Below are 24108 nucleotides of genomic sequence, written 5' to 3'. Positions count from 1 at the left end.
ACTTGGGTTCTAAACTTTTTTCGAAAGTTTGTCGATTATCAGGAGTAGGTCAGGTTAATGGGAAGGTATGTGAATCCGTCATGTTTAAAATCTTTTAAAAAGGAAGAAGAGAAAGCTTGTATATCGAAAAAAGTGGATAAACAGAACAAACATCAGAAAGAAGTCGTGAATACATTGAGATATGATATTTCTGATGAAAACCAAAACTATTCGAATAAAATTTTGAGTAGAGAGGAACACCATTCTACTAAAAAAACCACCCAGAATTCAATAAAGTTTTCGAGAAACAGAACAAGGATCAATTACGAAAAACATGTAGAAAAGAACATGAGAATATCAAGATAGAATCGAGCGAATCAAGACTAGAATTCTTATCTACCAGTAGACATCGGAAGTATGATTGGAAACTTTGTACTTGACACTTTGAGAATAATTCAAAAATTTCATGTTTGAAAGAGAAATAGGATGAAAACTACATTGTGGAACTTGTAAAACTGTTTGGTGACATTCTGGTGGTCGATTTTCTTTGTTCTTACAAACTTTACAAAATTCCAGTTGTAATAAAAACTACAACGTATAGTAAAACACAGATGATGGTTTGAAACTTTGATGCCAATATTATAGAACTTTCAAATAAAAATAATGAACCGCTGTTATCTTGAAAAATTATCATCAAAGTTCCAGTATGATTAACATGATAATTTGAAAAAAACGCATTCATCTGGACTAACAGACGCACAGATAGATATTAACATAAAAAGGAACACTGGTAAGTGAGCAAACATGAAAAGTTTCTGAATCGTTTTTCAAATGACAAGAAATTTTCTATAGAAATCAAAAGATCTAAATTCAAACTACTTGAGTTTGTTTTGAATATTTGCAGAACTAACTTCAGACAATTGAAGCAACAAAAAGTTTCAGAAAATGCAAAAAATGAACTTCGAAAAAACGACTTACCTTGGATTAGTTGTATACTTGATAAATGCTTCATATGCCTTCAACATTCTCGTTTGTAGCCTTAACTTGTTGTGAAATAGACAGAATAAGATAAAGATGAGAAAAAAGAAGAAATGAAAATAAAAGTTGTCAAAGTGTAGCATGCCTAGACTCACTGGCTACACGTGCTCTTTGTTCCTTATCACATGTTGGAAGATTGTTGAGGTATGTAGTCTACTGATAAACAAAAGTGATGGTGATCCGGAGAAGTTAGAGAAATATCTGGTTTTTGAAAGTTCGAACGGAATTTTCTGGATCAAGAAACAACATTCCAAAAAGAATGATTTAATATTTTGTGGTACGATATGCAGTTTCATGAATAAAACCTGCAGAAAAATATGTTGGTTAACAAAGAGAGAGAATTACTGTATTTTAAATGTTGATAAATGCATAGAGTTCTGACTATACAGACACTCGAGAACTGTCAATTCAGATATTGTTCCCAACTTGTAGTATCAAATCGAAACTGCCAAAAGTAGCAATAATTATTCGATGATCAGTATCCCGAAAACCTGTAACAGAGGCGCACCTAGCGGTGTCTGTTCGCAGCGGTATATATCGGTTCCCAAAGACAATTTCAAAAAGTTGCTAACTGACAAAATATAGCTTAATATTCTCAGAATATTTCTTCAGTTGAAAAAATTTTCATATCTTGAGAGGCAGCCGAGATGGGATACTCCAAACTCATGCTAGCGGGTGCGCCTTTATTACAGGTTTTGCGGTATATAAAGACATGAAAGTTATGAAAATACGAGCCTGAACTTCAAAACATACCGGCTTCCTTTCAAAAAAAAGTTTTTCCTGTAGACTACGAACATCAATTCGTGTGAAAAAGGTTTGATGTTTGCTTTCGTTTTCTTCTCGATGAACGGAATCATAGAAATTTTAAGACAGAATTTCAGAGACTTTTCCCATCTACCGAGAATGTTTTCGACAATTTCTTGCAAGTTTCGTTCTGTTAATGTTTAGTTTTCTGATCAATGATACGAGCTTGTCTGGGTCTTGAAAAAAACTGTCTGTTGGATTTTTTCGAAAACCTGGATACATTCTGCTCTGTTCAGTCCCTGTCAACTGTAAGTGTTATTCTTCCCCCGTTCCCTTTTTCCTCGATCGGCATGCCGGTCTGTGATGGAATAATCCAGTTTCCTCGAACGGTGAAGCTCTATGAATGCACAATAAATAAAATGCCCACTGATTCAATGAAAGCATTTCTTTCGTTTTGCTTTCGTAGCATCCAGTTATTTGTAAGAGATTTTGATCCATCAGACAGAGTAGAAAGTTGTGAACAAAAATAAAAATTGCCGCAACTTTTGGTCGATTTATTTTTTAATGTTTCTACATTTCTGAATTTGAAGCATGATAAAAGAGAGCTCGGTATATCTATGAGAAACCTCTCCAGGTTATGGTCAGCTCTTGTCCAAAGTCAATTCAATGTGTGTACCCATGGAGATCTCCCTTTTCAAGAACTCTTGTAGCAGAATCCAAAGTAACATAACCTTCAGATTCAATGACCGCTCACAAAAGCGATACCACTCGAAACGAAATACGTTTTTTCGGGTATAATAAATAGATGCATATGAGGGGTTTCAACCTACTTGTTCACCTACGCCTCTCGATCTTTCAATCCTCTCAATACTATTGAATCGCCTAGAACAGACGAGTGTTTCTTTCCTCTTTTCCTTCCCATTCACCTGTTTTATTTACATGTTCGTTCGATTTCCATACCTCACTGAATTCCCTCTTTTCTCTTTCACTGCGTCTCTTCAACTCTCTCTCTGAAGACATCCATGATGACACCTTCTTGTTCACGTCTTCTTCTTCTCCTTCAGATTTTCTTCATTCTCAGCATCACTCATCTTCCATTTCCTTCTTTTTTTCCCTTCATGCCGTTTTTTTTTGAAATCGAAAGCTGAAAGGAAGACATAACCACACTACGAATTGATTTTTCTGGTTTTGCCATTCTCTTTCTCTCCAATTGATGGTCACAATCCCTCTGTCCATTTTGTATATTCATAATGTGGTCATGAATCAGAGTGACCTTACACCACCGATTTTCTGTCAGTCATGGTTCAGAGTAGCAGATTCGTTACGGTTTGTCATCCATCTCTTTTTCTACTCTTTTATTTGGAGAATCCTTACTTTAAAATTTATTTTCCGAGGAACAGTCTGGAGCTAAAGATCTTTGAGTTTATACGCACTAGTCTCGATGTAACTTCTTCGGAATACAACAACGGAGTCTTGACACAAGTTCATTGGACAGTTGTAAGCGTTTTCTGTTTTTGATCTAGAGCTTATCTATATAAAAGTAAAGTGCGTGTCTTAGGTTCGCGTTTATCGACTAATGACTGAAATAAAAAATTCCATAGAATTTCTGTAACATACAGCCGACTAGTCAGTCAGCTTCACAATTTTTTTGGAGGATTCTACCCTGTGCCTGGGTGAGCATTCAAGAACTTTATTTCTTCAAGCAGTGTTTTGATATCATTACTGTCTACTCCATGATCCTGTCTGACGAATCTGTCATTCTCTGACCAAAGCACATGCACTTCTTAAGAACTTTTGATCGGATTCTCGATCTCTAGCCTCTGTTTATCCTCATCTTTCCGCCAAAATCTTCGTATTTTTCGATTTAGCAGAATAGCCAGTCCACCATTGGCATGCATCGTCTCCTGGCTTCTTAATTGTCGAATTTCAGCCTTATAAGCTATGTTGAACTCACTGAAGCTCACTCGCAAACTTTTTGCATTCAAAACAAGCAATCTTGGAAACTCATAATTTCTCCCAGTCTGTTATTCGATGTATACGAAAGTACCCGTAATTTTCCAATCACATGCATTATTTGTATATATTAGTATTTTCCAGTCATCCTTCCTCTTTTTTTCTTTTTTTTCCCTCAATCCAGCAACAGTTTCCAGTTTCTCTCTTGTGGAATCTGAGAATCTGTTTACCGTTTTGCATTTCTAATTTCCTTTTTCATTCGTTTTGTTGAACATTGATCAGTTACATCTTCGAAAAACTTGTGATTTCGGTTCACGTAGCCTGCCAATTTCGATTTCGTAGTCTACGGAAAAGGTGACGTGACTGGGAAACATTTAGGAAAACTGAATTCTTCGGTTCAAACACTTTCCTTGATCTTGGACTTCAGACGCTATTTCAAATGCTCTAATGATTATTCACTCTTTTTCTGTTTTTGAAGTACGGCCTGTCCTCAACATTTAATCTCCACAAATAACGTTGGTTTGACCTAAAACCGTATTTGACCGACCCCCTCTCTGAACTCTAAATGAACTTTTCCGCTGGAGATTATTATTTTTGCAGCAATAAAATAAGGGGAGAATGTCCTAGTGATCTCGATGATAAGCAACTATTTCATTGATGCAAACCAAACCAAAACAGCATCACAGAACGGGATGAAATAGATGTAGATCACACGCAAAAAGTGCATATTTCGTAGTACATCAAAAACTATTTTCTTGAAAACATTCATTGATAATTATTTTATTCATGTCTTGTTGCACCAATTTGCTGTGCACCAATATCCCTTTCTCTATTTTTCTTTTTCCTTTTCCCCACCTTATGCTCATTCTTCTGTTTTTTTGCCAACACCGGTCAGCTACCGGTCAGATCTCAGTTGTTTTCCTACTCCATTCATACCTACAGATTCATGAAATACTCGTTATTTTTCTTCTGCCACCTTGAATATTCGTTCTATCTTCCGCCTGTCCGTCATCATCTGCCTGTTGCGTCTGCTGCCTAAACCCCTGCTAAATACTAGTCAGCTTTTCCTCCTTCTTCTTCTTTTTCTTCTTTTCTTCTTCAAAACGAACACCTGTCATTTTAGTACTATCCACCCATCTGCTACTACTTGTAGCCCGGTCACTTTCATCTCTCCATCTCTATTTCTCTCCGTCCCAATGCCATCTTCAATCTATGATCCCATCCAAACCCCCCGGGTTTCCGATGAAACCTGTACATATCTGTAGTCACGTTCATTCAAAAACTGTTGACAGTTGTTCCTTGATTTGCTTTACTAGCCCTTCCCTGGAAACCTCGATATCTGTGGTACCTAGTCAGATGGCTTTTGCTCTAGTGCAGTTATAAGACTTTCCCGTTATATTGGTCCAAAATTTTTCGAAATTCTGACTGAACCTGTCTTCTGGACGCTCCGCCTTCTTATCTTCTTCTCTCATCAACGCTCTCTGTTTTTCTTTTCTCTTCTTCACCTGTCAAAATGTTTTTGGAAAAGCCTGTCTCTCCGTTTCACGTGCAATTATTCCACTAGATTCGTCCTATCAATTGTTACCTTTTATTGAGAAAACACCGGCACAATTATACTTTCGTTCTAACTATTAGAATTTCAAGTGGTAACATTTTATAATGTTACCGAATATTTTTTACCCAAAATATGATTTTGCGTGACCCCGGTATTTCGAAAAATGTGGATATTTGTTGTGGCGTGAACTAGCATGGCCTAGCCTAGTGAACGTCCAACCCCGAGGTCACACGTGGCAAGAAGATCTGCCTATATAAGATGTAGAGAACTCTTAGTTGGGGATTCTCACCATGTAAATAAATGGTTTTATAATTCCCTTCTCCTCCACCAAAGGACATAACAGTGGCGATCAGGATGAGATCAACGAACCGACGCTCCGGGGACGCGCATGCCGGACGGGACCGTTGACTGGTGCGCACGGAGAAGGCCGAAGAAAAGAGATCCCGGTGGACAACATCGACAACAAACCAGCGGTAAGAAGGGTTGGAGAGTGACGAGCTCGAGATCATGGGATCACCCGGAAGGAAGACACCGTTGAAGAACCAGCAGCAGCAGCACCGAGTGAAGATGGATCGAGGTACTCGTGTTCAACGATTTCGAATGGTAGATTTCGTGTGGAAGCTGTGAGATGCATAGCGAAATGACATCTGCTGAAGATCGTTGGCTGAAGATCAGAAGATCGAAGCCATGATGCGGACATGGGTCCAAAAGAAGAAATGCTGTGGAGTCTAGGCAGCGGCTGTCGTGGAAGAACCGAAGATGCAAGACAGTAGACAAACGAACTTTCATTAAAGAAAGGGAGGTGTTGTGGCGTGAACTAGCATGGCCTAGCCTAGTGAACGTCCAACCCCGAGGTCACACGTGGCAAGAAGATCTGCCTATATAAGATGTAGAGAACTCTTAGTTGGGGATTCTCACCATGTAAATAAATGGTTTTATAATTCCCTTCTCCTCCACCAAAGGACATAACAGTCGCCCGTCTCACCATGGACCCGTCTAAGAAAACATACCGACCTCGTAACTAAAAAGGGGAGGTGTTGCATAATTCATTATTATAACGTGTATTATTTATAGCGTGAAAACCGGCGTTCCACTAACCCGGCTAGATCGTTATCATGTTTGTATTTAAGTGGACGTTTTCCACGTCCACCAGTTCAGTTCTGAGTTCTCTATAATAAAGGCTCTCTCTATCAACGTCTCTTCTCCCTTGGCAACCAAAAGACATAACAATATTGTATTGAGACACGTGTGAATTTTGTTGTGCACAGTGAGTCTCTCTTCATCAAAATCACATAGAATTGTTACAACCAAAAATCTGAAATATGCTCCGAATTCAAGTAAGTGAGCCAGTTAACAAATGACTTCATTATTCTCTTATTCTGTGACGACAGTCTAAATTCCCTGATTCCGTGATTACCTTCAACCCAATTTTCCAATCATATTCCTGTTTTTCTACACCTTCTTAACCACTTCACAAATTTCCCAATTCTCTTTCCAAAAACAAAAATAACTCTTTTGTTCACAAGTTCTCCACATTCATTTCCCTTTAAAAATGCTTTATTTACAGCCAACCGCTCAAATGGGATGGGATTCAATCAGTGCCATCGTGGCACGATTGCTCGCAGCCTATCCGGTTTATTCAATTCTTTGTGAGTTTTATCTTCCAAAATTCAAGAAAAATTTAAACGCTTCGATCAATTTTCAATGTACTCTTGACTATTTCAGTGAGTATCCTATCAATAATTGCTCTGAGTGCAGGACTTGTTAATATTCGTTTGGAGCCAGACATCAGGAAATCGTTTTCTCCGGAGGATTCAGATGCTGGATAGTAAGTGATTTGTGACCTTGATGTGTCACCTGGACACTAGAAATACGAATAAGGGAACCTGTTTTTGAATGTGTTTTCGTTTTCTCCTATTTCCTTTTTTCCTAAGTGCCATCTTGACAGCTAAATAGCCAGTTAACGTGATGGAGTTGGAAATTTCGAAATCATGCAAATAGGAACAGAGATTCTGAATTTAAAATATCTTTTTTAGTGAAACGCGAGTATGGTTGGAATATTACGGACTCGATATTTATCCAGAACGAGCATTTTGCATTTTCACAGCGAAATCAGAAAATGGAAGTATTCTACAAGAGGAAGCATTGAAAGATGTGAGTTTCGTTTGCATCGTTTGAACATTGTGCCATAGAGCGTAGTTTCACACATATGATTTTTAAAATTCCTTCCAGATCTACACAGTTGACAAACGTCTCTCGGATGCAGTTGGGTTGAGGGACGGTGATGGAAGAAAAAATTGTGATCCACTCTGTGATTTGAACAGTCCATTCCATTTGTTGGCGGTAAATTTTTGAAATATGCATCTAGACTTTTTATTTTCACGATGAGCCAGACAGAAAAACTAGATTTGATATTTTTTTACCTAAATAAAGAAGCGTTTCAGAATCAAACCCGAAAAAACAACGGAACAACAAGTGTTTTTACCTATCCTGACATGCCATACAGCGGACTGGATATCTTTTTGGGACTTCATTTCAGTAATGTCGATTTCAGTGAGTTTTTGAGAACTGTTTTCTTGTAAAAAAGGGAAGTTACAGATCCTCCTACACATCGAATCAGCTCTCGTTCTTTGGTTCTTTGGTACTTTTCCAGATCAGATACTCCCGAAGGAAAACTTGCTTTCAAGGTATTATTCATTAACAACTTGTTTTGGTTTCTCTTGGATACAGAGTAAAACTCTTGTTCAGTTTCCATTTATTATTTTCAGGACGCCATCGACGAGCTGTTCGAATTATCTAAAAACAGCTCAGCGTTCGAGAATGTTCAATTCACAATCTTCAGTGATCAAGTTGCAAATCGAGAAATGATTCGAGGAGCTATTGAAGCAACAACTCTAATGACAATCGGATTTTTCTTACTTCTTACTCAAGTGATAATTGTTATCAAGAGGCTATCCACAATCAAAATGACAATTTATCTTGTCGCCACTTCATTACTGACTCCAATGGCTGCAACTATCGCATCGTTTGGAGCAATTTGTTGGATGGGATTCCCTTCATTTTCTATTCAATGTGTCACACCATTCCTTGTATTGGGTATCGGTGTTGATGATGCATTCATTTTATTGCACAGATGGAAGCATCATATTGCTATTACTGATGGGTTAGTTTCGACGATGAATACGTTATCACGGAGAGACAAATAGGTAAAGAAAACTAAACGGTAAAAAAATTTTTCAAGACCACGTCGTTTGGAACAAGTAATTGTGGACGTTGGACCATCAATAACAATTACCTCATTGACAAACATTATTGCATTTGGAATTGGATTCTTCACGCCAACACCTCAGGTAATTATAGAGACGGATAAATCACTATGCCTAGTGTGATATAGAGCATCCAAGGTGCTCCCAAAACAGATACAAGCTTAAGTACCTTTTTTCCAGATGTCCTTATTCTGTCTAACGGCTTCCCTTGCTCTCCTCCTGGATTATATTTTCACCTACACAATCCTTGCTCCAATCGTTTTTCTTTGCAATGATCCCACATATCAATCAGTTCCAAAAGATGAAACTATCTCAAAAGCTGACACGTGGCTTGCAAAGTATTCAAGATTTGTATGTTCATTGAAAGGAAGACTCGTTTGTGCTTGTGTGCTCATCGGAATGTATGCATTGACAACGTATGGAGTTATGACAATGAGAACGACATTTGAACCTGCGAAAGCATTCCCTTCAAACTCTAAATTAGTGGACTCGTTGTCGAATATCAAGTAAAATTTTCACCCCAAAGATCGGAAGTCCAACTTTAAATATTTTCAGACCAGTCTTCAACACGTACTTCCCGATCACTGTAATTGTAAACAATCCACCAAATATAAGAAATGACATTGAATATAATAGTTTCAATAATATGATGAATCGTTTGGAAAAAGTTCCGGGAATCAGAGGAGATAACAGAAGTCTCATATTCCTACCACAATACGAGAAGTACGATAGATTCAGGAATGTAGTTTCGTCTCTTTTGGGTGACAAATATAATCGATCTTATGATAATCTGCCAAGCTGGATGGATGCTATTGGAAATCCACCATTGGTCAAATATCACATTGGAGAGGATAACAAGTGATTATTTCTTTGATATTTCTTTATTTTTCTTTTCGATTTCAGAACTGAAGTGACCTCATTCCGTCTGACTCTACTCGGAAAAGGAATGTCTGAATGGGCGGAAAGAGCAAGAGCAATGCAACACATTCGGACAGTTCTTCGGGAAGAGAAACAATTCAATGCAACTCTTTTCGATTGTGACTCTGCAATTCTCAGTATTATTCTCACAGTAGGAACTGATTTGATCGGATCTATTGCGGTTACTGTAGTTTGCATGGCTATTGTTTGTTTCGTTTTCATTGCAAACTTCAATGCAGTCGCAGTCATTACTTCTATCATCGCAAGTATTTGCTACGGTTAGTTTTTTCAAATGATTTTTGAATGTTGTCAAACTAAGTAGATTTTGACAAAACCTAACTGATAAGTGATTGAACTGATGAAATTTAATCTCCAAATAATGTTTCAGTACTCGTCGGTGGCCTCTCCCTATGGGGCGCAGATCTGGATCCAGTCATCCAAGTAGACGTTCTTCTTGCCACTGGATTCTCTGTCGACTACACTGCCCATGTTGCCTATAATTACTTCCGTGCACGTGGATCACCTCAAGAACGTGTCTACAGTAGTCTAGCTGAGATGGCGATGCCGATGTGTGAAGCTGGTTTATCCACGTTTCTCTGCATGCTTCCTCTCATTTTTGTGCCCACTTATGCAATTGTTTGTTTTGCAAAAACTGTATTTTTGGTTGTTGCCATTGGTGAGTTACTGAGACAACTATCTCTCGAAAAATGCAGAATTCAGTACGACCGATGAACCAAAATATCTCATTTCAGGTCTCCTCCACGGTCTCTTCATATTACCCGTCGTTCTTGCTCTATTCTCAAGAAATTCAATCGATGAAAAAGATGGTCCTCCAGCTGCTATCACATTCTCCACTGCCGCCGATCAACCACTTGTTGACAAAGATCTGAATGCTGTCTAGAAATCAAAAATGTGCAAGTTCTCCCACCCAGTGCACTCATTCATTTTTATCTTTATCTGAACCCTTTGAACGTGTAGAAAACTTCAATTTCAGCTAGTCTCTATTGTTGTTATTTATATTTCTTATCTTCTTTCTGTACATATTAATTCATAATGTTGAATTTGCTCTCAAATGGAAAAAATATATTATTAGAACACTACCACAATATGTTCTTTCACATATCAATGAAGTTGTTTGTTTTCCTGTTTCAATAGTTTTTTTCAAGAACATTTTCGCCAGAAATTAATTTCATTCGACACATCAAACGGTGTCTTATAGATGAATTCGACTGATACGGTAGGTTTCTCGTGTCCTTCCTCTTCGGTTACTAGACGGAAAATTGGGTATTTTTCCGTTTTTTGAAAGTTTTATAGATGAAAATTGAGATTTTTCGATATGGACATGTTTGTTTTTGAGTAATTACTATTCCAGAATTCGGAAGAAATGAGATGTGATCTGCTTCAGAAAAAACTAATTTTAGCATCTTTCAGATTTCAATACGAGTAGAAAATCTAGTAAAAATTGAATGTACCGACAGAAACAAGGTAGTCCGTCTGTCTATCTGTCAGTCCGAAACGTGAAAACGAAAAACCATCGTAAGGCTCCGCCCCTTTTCCCATCTGTCCTTTCAAAAAACGAACATATTTTCTCTTCTTATTATCTGTGATTTCTGATTCATTCATGTTCATTTTCTCACTTTTTATCAGTTCCAGTTTCACTTTTCATTCATCTATCACCTTCTTCTCATCTGATACCCGTTTCTCTTCTTTTTCTCGTAATCCCCATTGCGCAACTGTCTTCTTCTTCTTCGTCTTCTTCTCTTGTCATGATGATGCGCAAGTGTTTGGCAGACGGAAACTGTTACACATTTTTTGTCAAAAGAATACGTCGGCATCATGGGGAAAGAAGGAAGAAGTAAGGCAGAAGACGTCGGAAAGTAGACGATAGGCTTATCGATTTTTCTTGAAGAGATCGTGATGATGATTCTCAGATTTTCTCACGATTAGCTTGTTTCCTCATTTTTCATCAGATGATTCATTTTCTGATTTTCTGTTTCACTGTTGCATTTAGGTCAGTTGAAATGAATAACGCCTGCAATCATTCTCTCATTGTGATGCCAGTTTAATTCGAACAACCCGAAAGCACTGAGTCCTGAGTGATCTCGAAAGAATTTGGAATTCAGAGTTTCTCAATAAGTGACATATTGGATGGAATTACTTTCCAGTTGCAAGTTTTCTGTTCAATAGTTAAAAATATCCTAGAAAACCAAAGTAAAATCAAATTTTTTTTCTATTTTGATACCAACCAAATAACTTCCCTTTGACCTTTCTGACCGTAGTTTTCAGAGATGCTATCATTCGAATTTTCACACACCTCCAGCCATCTCGCTTTCTGTTTCTCTCCTAAATTCTCAGATTTTTGTAACCGATCATTTCCGATTATTTCTCAGCTGATCCTCGTTCTTCTCATCTCATTTCTTATGTCTCTTCTCTCGTAAAGACTGTCTGATTTCTCTTAAAGTGTTTGTTCCCTCACGTGTATTTGCACTCTTTTTCGAATTAACAAGTGTCTCTTTCCTGCCAACCGACACAATGAACACGATTGAGAGAGTTGAAAAAGTGATCCTTTATTTAGTTTTTTCTCGACTTTTTTGAACTTTGCCGTCAAAAATCTTACGAAAATTGAAATTTCGGAATTTAAGATTTTGATTCCAAGGTACGTCTGGATATCCTTTTGCTACCAATAATGTTGAGAGTAAAGAAATAATTGCAGTGTTAAACCTGTGCACAGCAAGAAAGATAGGAAGACTTGAACAAACGTGCTTAAACTTTCCTAACAATCTTTTCTTTAAATATTTTAAAAATCAAATCTCTATTCTGCCAACTTCTCAATTCTACCATACTTTCGATCAAACTAAACTCAAGAATTGAAAACTCAAAAGATGGAAAACAGACGAAACGTCATTATCTATTAGCTAAATAGTTTATTTGCTACCAGTGCCACCCTAGGTGGTGTTCCCAACAAAAAATGATTCAACGTCAAAATGAAATCAGTAAATAATTAAAGCCTGCCAGTTTACTGATAGGATTACTGCCCACAAGAGTCAACTCTGCAGAAAAAAGTTTAGTTTTTCGTATAAAAAGTTTAGTAATGGTCAAGATTTTTAGTTGATGGGTTACGGTATATGTGCAGAACACTCGAAATCGAAATTCTTGGATCTGATGAAGCAAGTTCCCTGAAATCGTAACTATAACTAACTATAAAAACGAGTTTAATTATAAATTGAGAACCTCAAACTTCCCTATTTGAAATGCTCGAATAAATTTATATCATATCTCGTTCATGTACCCTTCACCACGATCGTACCCACCGACACTGTCCTCTCTGTCCTTCGATTTCTTCCGATTTTCTTCAGAATTCCAACATTTGAGTGACAGTTTTAGTATAATAGAATTCATCTTCTCAACTCATATTCTAACCAATTGACCACTACCACAACAAAAAGAAAACGAACCGGTTTTGAATATAAATATCAAATAAAGTCTCTCCCTTCTCGAAGGGCGAAAGTAGGTCTTGGGTGTTCATAGTCTCGACGGGCGGTCTCTTTTTCTTCTTCCAATTTCTTTTGATTTTCTTTGATTCTCTAAGTTTCTCTAATTTTATACACTATTTCTCAGTATTGTCGGTTCGTTTCGGAAGGAGAAAAAGGGACAGTTTGGGGGGGGGAGGGTGTCTTCTTTTTCCTGCGCAATTCCTTCTCTCTGATTCTCTTACTCTCGTCCCTGTCTCACACTCATTTTTCTCATTTTCATCATTCTTTATTTTTCTATGAGACAAACACCCACACAATTATTTCCGGTATTTTTGTAGACAAAGTTCGACTTGAAACTGAACTTTTTGTTTTTTAAGAATTTGGCATACTGTAATCAGAATAATTAGAGTTATGATTCTTGTAGTATGTACAGCTTCTTGTCAAATCTTTTTTCTGTGTTTCTTCATCTGGCTATGAAAAACTCTAGTTTTCTCTTACTCCATCATGCCCGGAGTGCACTTCTTACTCATTTATTACCATTTACTGAAACTGAAAACCTTTTCCGACTTCCTCTTCCCGTTTGAGTCACTGTCTGACCAAGCCTCCATTACGTTCTTATCACAACTAAGCGGTTATTATATAACAGAACACTCTTCTGATATTTTGTCAGTTCAACATATTTTGAGTAACATCAAAGTTATACCAATTCCTCGTCATTATTAAGAAATCACTGAATCTGTTTTCTGACTTTGAATCACTTCTTTACCAGAGACCGTCATCTTTCTAGAATTCAAAACTTCCATTCATATACTTTCATGTCATGCTGAAGTTACGTCTTCGATTTTCACATTTCCGTCAGTTCCTTTTTGTGTTTTCCTTTTTATTTCTCTCTAATTTTCAGGTTCCACTCACTGGGCGCGAGCAATGCGCTCGAAATCTATATTGTACATACCTCTACTATACATCATTTTCTTCATTTATCCTGTCATAGGTAAGTTTTACATTTCAAAAGCTATTGCTACACACTAAATCACTGAAAATTAGAAGGGACTAGGTTTTTAATGGAAATATAGAAAAATACTCTGATTTCTTTCCGTTTCCATTATTGATCTCAATCCGAAAAGGAGCGAAAATCACAAAAAAAATGCGTTCAAGTAGTATCTAAATCGATCGGAAACTATCTTTGAAGATCTCCGACATCTCGTGCTCTCGCTCTGATCTTGTGCTCAAACATCTTGTGTTCAAAATGACAGATTTTAGTTTGCAAGGCGGAGAACACTTTTTTGTGATCTTACTTTTGTAGAATGAAAAATCGAAAAGTGACTCTTAATCTCTCTCTCTTTAACTTCACTGTTAATGCGTTCAAATTGTTTATGTTCCATTTTCGTTTCCTGCTCCGAAAAATAAACATTTTTTCTTTACTGATAAGATAAGCGTCGGTGCCACCCGCACCATCGAACCTCCAATCTGTTTTTCAAAAAGAAATTTACAGAATTTCAAAATTTCCAATGTTTACAAGTTGACTGAATGGTCAACAAAACCAACAAACGGTTCTTTTTGAATACAAAAAAACCTTAAAATTTGTTTATTTTCTCCCATCTAACAGGTTCGGAGACGGATCACATTTTAATGCCTATCTATGATCTACCACACACATCAAAAAATAGAAGAAAATGTACAAAATTCAAAGAGCAAACAACAGGAAACGATAGATTTAGAGAAGACGAGGGGGCGCAAGAAACGGAGAGAAAAGAATATATTTCTGTATGGAATTGAGAGAAATGGGGGCTCCTGTTTGCACCCGCCTCGGCAAAATGAATCGGCGGTGACCGGAATATAGCGTTCGTTTGGGAAATGCACGAAAGGTGTGAAAAATCACAGAATGGGCAATATGGGAAAGAAAGTCTAAAGAAGTTTAGGGACCTGGAAAGGTTGTTCCAGAATACAGTATCTAGCAGAAGTAAATTCAAAGAAACACTCTATTGATAAATCAATAAGGAAGAAGTACGGCATTAATAGAAATTGATTACAGGAATACAACAAAATGAAGAATTCCAAAGATATGATGGCTGGTACAATAATCTAGCAAACAGAGAATGGGGTTCAGCTGGTGAGTAGCATGATTCCTCAGATGGCATTCGAGGAGTCGAAGACGTAGTCTGATATACTGAAACTGATTCTCATCTAATCAAAATTCAGTTGTCGACAGTAAGTATTTCAGGTAGCAGACTGCACCGAGACGCCCGTTCACACTACTCGGATGGTGTCTATTCTGTAAATAACTCTCTTCCATCAGCACGTGAACTATCCGATACATTGTTCAAAGGAGAGTCTGGTATTCCGAATACAAGAGGATGTACCACGTTGCTGGCATTCTTCAGTAAGTATTCAAGTTTAGAAATACAATGTAGGGTAGCTGATTTTTCAGGTCAAGTTGTTGCCTATGAAATAATGCAATCAAATGGAGTATCATGTCCACTGGAAACTCTGAAAATCCAAGTTCCCATCTGTGATAGTGTATTCGACAAGGGTTGTCAAGGAAAGACAGAAATTCCGTTCACTCGTGCCAAGTATGACAAAGCAACAGGAAACGGACTGAACTCCCCAAGAGAACAAATCAATGAAAGAACTTCATGGATTGATGGATCATTCATTTATGGAACAACTCAACCATGGGTGTCTTCATTGAGATCTTTCAAACAAGGGAGACTTGCTGAAGGTGTTCCTGGATATCCACCTCTTAACAATCCACATATTCCATTAAATAATCCAGCACCACCACAAGTTCATCGATTGATGAGTCCTGATAGATTATTCAGTGAGTTTTTCAAATAGTTATCGGATACTTTTCTTTTGGAAAAACAACAAAATTAGAGATGTTTAAAAATGTTTTCAGTGCTTGGTGACTCTCGTGTGAATGAAAACCCCGGGCTCCTCTCATTTGGTCTGATTTTGTTCCGTTGGCACAACTACAATGCCAACCAGATTCACCGTAAACATCCAGAATGGACAGATGAACAAATTTTCCAAGCCGCTCGTCGTTTAGTGATTGCTTCGATGCAGAAGATTATTGCCTATGATTTTGTCCCCGCCCTTCTTGGTTAGTTTCTAATTATCATTTGTTTACACACAGAGTTATTGTTCAGGAGAAGATGTTCGTTTGTCGAATTATACAAAATACATGCCACATGTTCCACCTGGAATATCTCATGCATTCGGAGCCGCTGCTTTCAGATTCCCTCATTCAATTGTTCCACCGGCAATGCTTTTGAGAAAGCGAGGAAATAAATGTGAATTCCGAACGGAAGTTGGTGGATATCCCGCTTTGAGACTTTGTCAGAACTGGTGGAATGCTCAAGATATTGTTAAGGAGTATAGTGTCGATGAGATCATTTTGGGTGAGAATTTATATCTGAAATCTTTTGAATCTATGAATAAATGTTCTAGGAATGGCCAGTCAAATCGCTGAACGAGATGACAATATTGTTGTTGAGGATCTTCGGGATTATATCTTTGGACCAATGCATTTCTCCCGTTTAGATGTCGTCGCATCATCTATTATGAGAGGAAGAGACAATGGAATTCCTCCATATAATGAACTGAGAAGGACATTCGGACTTCCACCAAAAACATGGGAGACAATTAATGAGGATTTCTACAAGAAGCATACTGAAAAAGTAGAGAGATTGAAGGAGTTGTATGGTGGAAATATTCTGTATTTGGATGCTTATATTGGAGGGTTAGTTTATGGAAATGAGACGATAATCTTTGAAAGAATAAAACTAGAAAGCATGATAAAAAAGAGAGAACATGATTGATTACACCCGGTATTTCAGAATGCTGGAGGGTGGTGAAAACGGACCAGGAGAACTTTTTAAGGAAATCATCAAGGATCAATTCACAAGAATTCGTGATGGAGACAGATTCTGGTTTGAGAATAAATTGAATGGAATATTCACAGAGGAAGAAGTTCAAATGATTCATGGAATCACTTTGAGAGACATTATCAAGGCAACAACTGATATTGATGAACCGATGCTTCAAAATGATGTAAGTTCTAGTTTTTAACATTTTCCGTTGATTGCAGTTTCCTTTTTCAGGTATTTTTCTTCAAAGAAGGTGATCCATGTCCTCAACCATTCCAAGTCAACACTACTGGACTGGAACCATGTGTTCCATTCATGCAATCCACTTACTGGACTGATAATGACACAACATATGTCTTCACATTGATTGGATTGGCTTGTGTTCCTCTCAGTAAGTATTGAGAAATAGAGAATAAAGTGAAGATTATCTGTTTCACGTCTTTGGAATGAGTTATCTTTCAGTCTGCTACGGAATCGGTCGCTACCTTGTCAATCGTCGTATTGCAATTGGACACAACAGTGCTTGTGACAGTTTGACAACTGACTTTTTGACTGATGGATACACTCAAAAAGGAGATGTCTACGGAGTCAACGGTTTGTTTTGGTATTACCTTTATTCAAAACTTAAATTTCGAGTTTTAGCACTCGAATGGTTGCAAGAAGAATATATACGACAAGTGCGGATAGAAATAGAGAATACAACGCTGACTGTCAAAAAGCCACGTGGTGGAATTCTACGGATTATTCGATTTGAACCAGGACAGAAGATTGATTTGTTCCACTCAACACCCAATCCAGAAGCTATGCACGGTCCTTTTGTGTTGTTGTCGCAGAAGAATAATCATCATTTGGTGATTCGATTACCATCTGACAGAGATTTGTCCAAGTTTTTGGATCAGATCAGATTGGCGGCGACAAGCATCAATTCAGAGGTTAATGTAGCTGATGAACAGAATTCAGTGAGTTTCTATTCCGTATTTCATTCACTCTTGATATTGTCTAGGTTCTACTATCTCAAGCAATCACAAAGGAACGTCGCCAGGACCGCCTCGACCAATTCTTCCGTGAAGCATACGCCAAATCGTTCAATGACGACGAACTCCGAGATTCAGAGAATTCGTTTGATTCCACGAATGAAGATATTCTCAATGAGACGATCTCGCGTGAAGAACTGGCGTCTGCAATGGGAATGAAAGCAGATAATGAATTCGTGAAAAGACTGTTTGCAATGACTGCCAAACAGAATGAAGACAGTTTGAGTTTCAACGAGTTCTTGACAGTTTTGAGAGAATTCGTGAATGGTGGGTTACTTTATTTTCAGCTTTCAAATAACCAGATCACTTCCAGCTTCACAAAGAGAAAAACTTCTAACTTTATTCAAAATGTGTGATTTGGAAGGAACTAATCGTGTGCTCCGCAAGGATCTCGCAGAATTGGTCAGATCTTTGAATCAAACAGCAGGTGTCAACATAAGCGAAGCAATGCAAATGAGAATTTTCAACGAAGTCCTTCATAATGCAGGTATGCGGGCTGGATCGAAGTTTATTACTAAAATAGTTTTTTTCTTCGCAGGAGTGGGCAACGAGGCCAGATATATAACTTATGACGACTTCAATGCTCTCTTCGCGGAAATTCCAGATAGACAACCAGTTGGATTACCATTCAACAGAAGGGTATTCCAACCAAGTATTGGAGAGTAAGTTTAGTTTCAGGGCCTCGACAGAGCTCCTTAAAATAATTTCAGAACTTCCTCACTGAACTCCTTCGCAGTTGTTGATCGATCCATCAACAGTTCTGCTCCGATGACATTAATCCATAAAATTTGTGCATTTTTGGAGACTTATCGTCAGCATGTCTTCATTGTATTCTGTTTTGTGGCCATTAACTTGGTCTTGTTCTTCGAGAGATTCTGGCGTAAGTCTTTTGTAAAAAGTATTCGATTAAGTTGGTCTTTTGACTTTGGTCCAATACTAATTATTTCTCGTATTCAGACCGCAAAACGCTAAAATTCACTACTTCAGACTATCGTTATATGACCGAAAACCGAGATCTTCGTCGTGTAATGGGTGCCGGAATAGCTATAACTCGTGGAGCAGCGGGAGCTCTCTCGTTTTGTATGGCTCTGATTTTGTTAACTGTGTGCAGAAACATTATTACTCTGTTGAGAGAAACAGTCGTATCACAATATATTCCATTTGATTCAGCCATTGCGTTCCACAAGGTTTGCCTTTCCGTCTGTGTGTCCGTGTCCTCTGTCTGTGTGTCTGTTTGTCCATGTCCTTCCCGTGTCTGTGCATGTTCCATGTCTACCTACGAACTCTTTTGAATGCCAGATGTCAGCTTCCGTCGAGATATTCCAACAAGAAGCTTAACATCTTAATAACACATGTTAAAGATTCATGAACTCAAACTTCTATTTTCAGATTGTAGCATTATTCGCAGCATTCTGGGCAACCCTTCATACTGTCGGACATTGTGTCAACTTCTATCACGTTGGAACTCAAAGTCAAGAAGGATTGGCTTGTCTCTTCCAAGAGGCTTTCTTCGGGTTAGTCTCATAAAAAGTTATTTCAATGATCTCTCTCTCTCTCTTTCACCCTCCACTCCACCGTAAACGTAAACTTGCCATTTCAGATCCAACTTCCTCCCATCTATCAGTTACTGGTTCTATGGTACAATTACTGGATTAACTGGAATAGCTCTGGTCGCTGTGATGTGTATCATCTATGTGTTCGCCTTGCCTTGTTTCATCAAGAGAGCTTATCACGCATTCCGTCTCACTCATCTTCTCACAATCGCGTTTTATGCATTGACTTTCCTTCACGGATTGCCGAAGTTGCTCGATGTGAGTTTAGATATTTAGCAGGAATTGCAAAGATATCGAGGCTTGAATTATAATGTTTCAGTCTCCGAAGTTCGTTTACTATGTCATTGGCCCAATTCTAATTTTCGTTATCGACCGGATCATTGGACTGATGCAATACTACAAGAAGTTGGAAATCGTCAGTGCTGAGATTCTTCCATCCGACATCATCTATATCGAGTTCCGCCGTCCTAGAACATTCCAATACAAATCTGGACAATGGTTGACTGTTTCATCTCCATCAATTCCATGCACTTTCAATGAAGCTCACGCTTTTTCGATTGCTTCAAGTCCTCAAGATGATAATGTGAAGTTGTATATCAAGGCAGTTGGTCCATGGACATGGAAGTTACGAAGTGAATTATTGAGAGCTCAAAATACAGGATCCCCATATCCACTGATTCATTTGAAAGGACCGTATGGAGATGGAAATCAAGAATGGATGAATTACGAGGTGGCGATTATGGTTGGAGGAGGAATTGGAGTGACTCCATACGCATCAACACTCAATGATCTAGTTCAACTCACTTCTAATGATGCATTCCATAGAGTTCGTTGTCGAAAAGTTTACTTTTTGTGGGTGTGTCCGACACATAAGAACTACGAATGGTTTGTGGATGTGTTGAAGAATGTGGAGAATCAGGATAGACAAGGAATTCTAGAAACACACATTTTCGTGACGCAGTTGTTCCATAAGTTCGATTTAAGAACCACTATGCTGGTAAGTTTTTAGGGTATCAGAATCTCAAATGGAAATTTTTCTACAAAGTTTAATATTTCAAATTTTTAATTTTCAGTACATCTGTGAGAAGCACTTCCGTGCGACCAACGCTGGAATGTCAATGTTCACGGGATTACATGCAAAGAATCACTTCGGAAGGCCCAACTTCAAAGCATTCTTCCAATTTATTCAGAGTGAACACAAAGAGGTTTGATTATAAAAGAGAGAAAACAAGGGTTTTCATGAAAATACTGTTTCAGCAATCCGAAATCGGAGTGTTCAGTTGTGGACCAGTTAATCTGAATGAGAAGATTGCCGAAGGATGTGCAGAAGCTAATCGACAGAGAGATGCTCCTTCATTTGCACATCGTTTCGAGACGTTTTAATCTAGAAACTTCCCTACATTTTCTCATATTTTCTCAAAACTTCACTTAATTTTTCTACGTCTTTTCATGAGTATTCAGTGCCAGCTTTACCATCACCAATTTTTATGTTTTGAATTTTCAAAATCTTGGATTTTCTTGGAAGAATACCGTAATCTTTTCCTGTTTCATTTTTCCAAAACCAAGGTTTCGAAAATTCACAATGTATTGCTTTCTTCGTTTTCTCTCCGTTTTCATTCACTTTTTATGGGTAATAATTTTTTATTTCTTGATTTAAAAATTGAGTACAGTGTATATTATTATTAATAAATCTGACTTTTTTTCAAAGAATTCAAAAAGAGACAGCCCCTCCAAACAGATTTCGTTGCTTGTCCAATCCGGCAATTGTACGAGAAGCAGCGGAGGAGTAGAACTGAATTATTGATTGATGAAGACGTTTCGAGAAAATAATTCTTGAAGAAGAGAGCTCACTCACCTTAAACTTCTTCATATCTCTTTCAATCATTTCGTAAAATTCATTAATCTCATCAAAAATATCATAAATCACAAAAAAAGCGACGAGTAGAAAAAGAATAGAGAAAAATAAAGAGAATGAAGAATACAATTGAATCAATCCCATTTCGAAGGGAACAATGAAAGAAATTGACAATAAAGAATCGAAGGTTTTATACACTTTTCTATTGTTTCGTATCACAGAGAACAAGTTTTTCAATTTCCAGATAATTCGAAACAAAACCAATTAAAATGAATAATCAGAACCTCCAGAAGACAAGAGACCAGTGTCGAAATCTTCCAATTCGTCGATTGATTCTCCTGAAAGGAATTTTAGAGGGAGATTGAGAAACAGAGAAGATTGTTAATACTGGGAAACAAAGGAAATATGTAATCAAGAATTCTTAAAAATATCTCACCATCTGACAAAACCAACGGCTCAATTTGTTGAACAACTTCTGATTTCTTTTCTTCTTTCTTCTGAACAGGTGGTACCACATTCACTGGCTTCTCAACGGTTTTCATCTCTTCTTTCTTCGATTCCACAATATTTTTCTCTTCTTTCTCTTCTTCATCGTTATCATCAAAATCATCCAAATCATACATGTCCTCATCTCCAAATAATGCATCGATTTCCTCACTTTTTGTTGATTTCAAAATTGGACGGTTTGTTGTCAATGGAGGTAGATGAGCAGGAGAAAACAAAGAAGGAAGAGAAGACGATGGCGCACTTTCAGAAGACGTTGTTGCCACGTCATCAGTCACTAATCCTAGCTTCGATGGACCCCAAGTTTTCGATGAATCTGATTTCATTGTTGGTTTGGAGTTACGCAGGAAACTCAATCCGCCTGAAACTTCTAAAACTTCCGATTCTTCTGGTTTTCCAGATTTTCCCAAAATATCAGCAAATGTGAGTTTTTCTTCTTCGACTTCTTCAGATGATTTCGATTCGTTCGGAGAATCAGACGATTCAGAAGATGATAAGGAATCATCACTTGAATCAGATGACTCAGATGAAGATTCCACTGAATCTGCGATCTCTTGAGCCACTTTCAGACGGGCCAGCTGAAATTCCGATTGAATTTCTTTGAACTTTGTTTCGATAACTCACTCTGGCTCTCTGAATTTCCGCCCGTTGTCTCTTCGTTCTCTGAATTTCTTCTTCACTCAAAGGTGTAACTTTAATCGGTTCTCTTCTCAATTCAATCGGATTCACTTTTGGAAATGGACCACCGTTTTCGATTGGTTTCGGATTTCGAACAATTTTTTCCGAAATGTCGGTTTTCAGATTCTTCAGAAAGGAATCAATATTCTCTGTTCCTATCAAATACTTTTCAGGATTCTCCACGTACTCTTCAGACATTTGAGATCTCATCATTTGTGCAGCTATATTATACCCCTTCGAGTCAAGCCACTTGGCTATCAAACTGTGTGATACGCATTCTGAAATATTCAAATGCAAACTTTTTCTCAACAGTTGAAAAGAAAACTAGATAAGAAATAGTTGTTTCAGATGTAAATGTAGAAAAAATTCTTTCCGAAAGTTTTCATTTCGATTTTTTTTCTAGGTTTTTGTTTCCAGCATTTTACCTCTATCACTCAGTGGTTCCTTTCCCTCATTCAGTTTCTTTGACCCGACCAGTGCCATGTTCATTGTACCTCTGATATAAGTCTGAAAGTTTCCAAAAGTTGAATAAAGCTGTTTTGGTTCAACTTTGCACTCAATTTTTATTTCAGAACTGTGGTTTATTTTTCAGCATGTTGATTACGAAAACATTTTCCGAAACTCTCAATATTTTCGGAAAACGCAGATCCCCTTCGATCCAATACACTCCAAAACGAAACAATGGGAAATTTCGAATAAAAATTCCGATTCATTTCAAACTTACTCTCAATTGTGCATATTCAGGTGCTTTGGACAATTGATCTGCCAATTGACCGAGTGATGGATATGTTGAGTGCATTTTAATAAAAAGAATAGGTAATATGAGTGAATTGAAAAGGAAATGAAAGGTGTATATGTGCGGCTGTATTGAAAGAGGGCTCTGTTCGCGCAAAGTGAGCCTCTTAGAGAGCGGAGAAGCAGAGAATGAGAGTAGAAAGAGCCCACACGGGTTCCCATGGAAACACATAATATAAAAAGAGGCAACACGAATCGCTTCATTCACATACCAAAATCTATCTATAGAAAAATATATCAAGAGCCATTACAAGGTGGGATGGTTGGTGAGAAGGGGTAAGATGGTGGTATCACTCGAGTTTTTTAATTATGGATAAAGGTGCTATAAATAAAGAAATATAAAAACTTTCTGCGGTTCTTAGTGATTGGGCTTTTGCGTAGTATAAAAAGTAAGGGAGGGGTGAATACACTAGGTGAGAATTAAGGGGGTTGTTTGAAACATGAACATGGTGGGTACCTTAATGCAAAATATATATATGTATATCTAAGTGTTTTAAGTAAGTATTTTGGAATCAACGAGTGATATGCATAGGAGACAATGTTTTGGGGACATTGACTAATACAAGACTTACAGATTTTTTCAAAAATCTACTGTATAAAATAAGGTCGGGTTGGCGATGACCGGGGGGTGGATAAGTTACATATATTTCAAAAATATAAATAACAAATAATACTTATATAAATATAAAATCTAGATTTTTTTAGATTTTGTGGGGATTTTTTAGTTGGAGTCAATGGATTTTGGGGTGAGAATGATTCGAGTTATTGTGATAAAGTTGTGTGAGAAGGAATGGAGGACTCGTATCACTATTAGGGAGAGAATAGAGGAGTCTTAAAGTTTTAGGGCGATGGAAAGATACTGGGACTCGTTAGAAAGAGGAAAAAGAAAAGAGAACT

General features: G+C 37.6%; 3 protein-coding genes across 3 annotated transcripts; 2 read left to right on the top strand and 1 right to left on the bottom strand.

Moving 5' to 3' along the window:
* Positions 1-6821: 6821 nt before the first annotated feature.
* On the top strand, positions 6822-10354 carry GCK72_001330 (uncharacterized protein; the record flags this gene model as incomplete). Its single annotated transcript, XM_053722920.1, has 13 exons — positions 6822-6918; positions 6995-7097; positions 7306-7423; positions 7502-7612; positions 7714-7822; positions 7868-7956; positions 8038-8432; positions 8511-8619; positions 8716-9041; positions 9091-9393; positions 9439-9731; positions 9842-10129; positions 10206-10354. 13 exons carry the CDS (start codon positions 6822-6824, stop codon positions 10352-10354), a joined length of 2490 nt encoding a protein of 829 aa, XP_053591565.1.
* Positions 10355-14780: 4426 nt separating this feature from the next.
* On the top strand, positions 14781-20762 carry GCK72_001329 (uncharacterized protein; the record flags this gene model as incomplete). Its single annotated transcript, XM_053722919.1, has 21 exons — positions 14781-14886; positions 14959-15036; positions 15148-15306; positions 15355-15744; positions 15823-16026; positions 16073-16324; positions 16374-16665; positions 16763-16976; positions 17027-17183; positions 17255-17386; positions 17435-17751; positions 17796-18093; positions 18140-18313; positions 18365-18488; positions 18537-18706; positions 18814-19013; positions 19216-19340; positions 19427-19637; positions 19699-20376; positions 20453-20584; positions 20637-20762. 21 exons carry the CDS (start codon positions 14781-14783, stop codon positions 20760-20762), a joined length of 4539 nt encoding a protein of 1512 aa, XP_053591564.1.
* A 736-nt stretch (positions 20763-21498) lies between these two features.
* Positions 21499-23215, bottom strand: GCK72_001328 (uncharacterized protein; the record flags this gene model as incomplete). The annotated part of the gene is made up of 5 exons (XM_003111219.2): positions 21499-21572; positions 21671-22316; positions 22363-22694; positions 22842-22923; positions 23141-23215. The coding sequence occupies 5 exons, from the start codon at positions 23213-23215 to the stop codon at positions 21499-21501; spliced, it is 1209 nt and encodes a 402-aa protein (XP_003111267.2).
* Between the last annotated feature and the right edge of the window lie 893 nt (positions 23216-24108).

The sequence above is a fragment of the Caenorhabditis remanei genome, chromosome I, assembly GCF_010183535.1.
Source record: "Caenorhabditis remanei strain PX506 chromosome I, whole genome shotgun sequence".
NCBI lineage: Eukaryota > Metazoa > Nematoda > Chromadorea > Rhabditida > Rhabditidae > Caenorhabditis > Caenorhabditis remanei.
The sequence above is the reverse complement of the archived record's forward strand: the minus strand, read 5'-3'. Positions and strand labels throughout refer to the sequence as shown.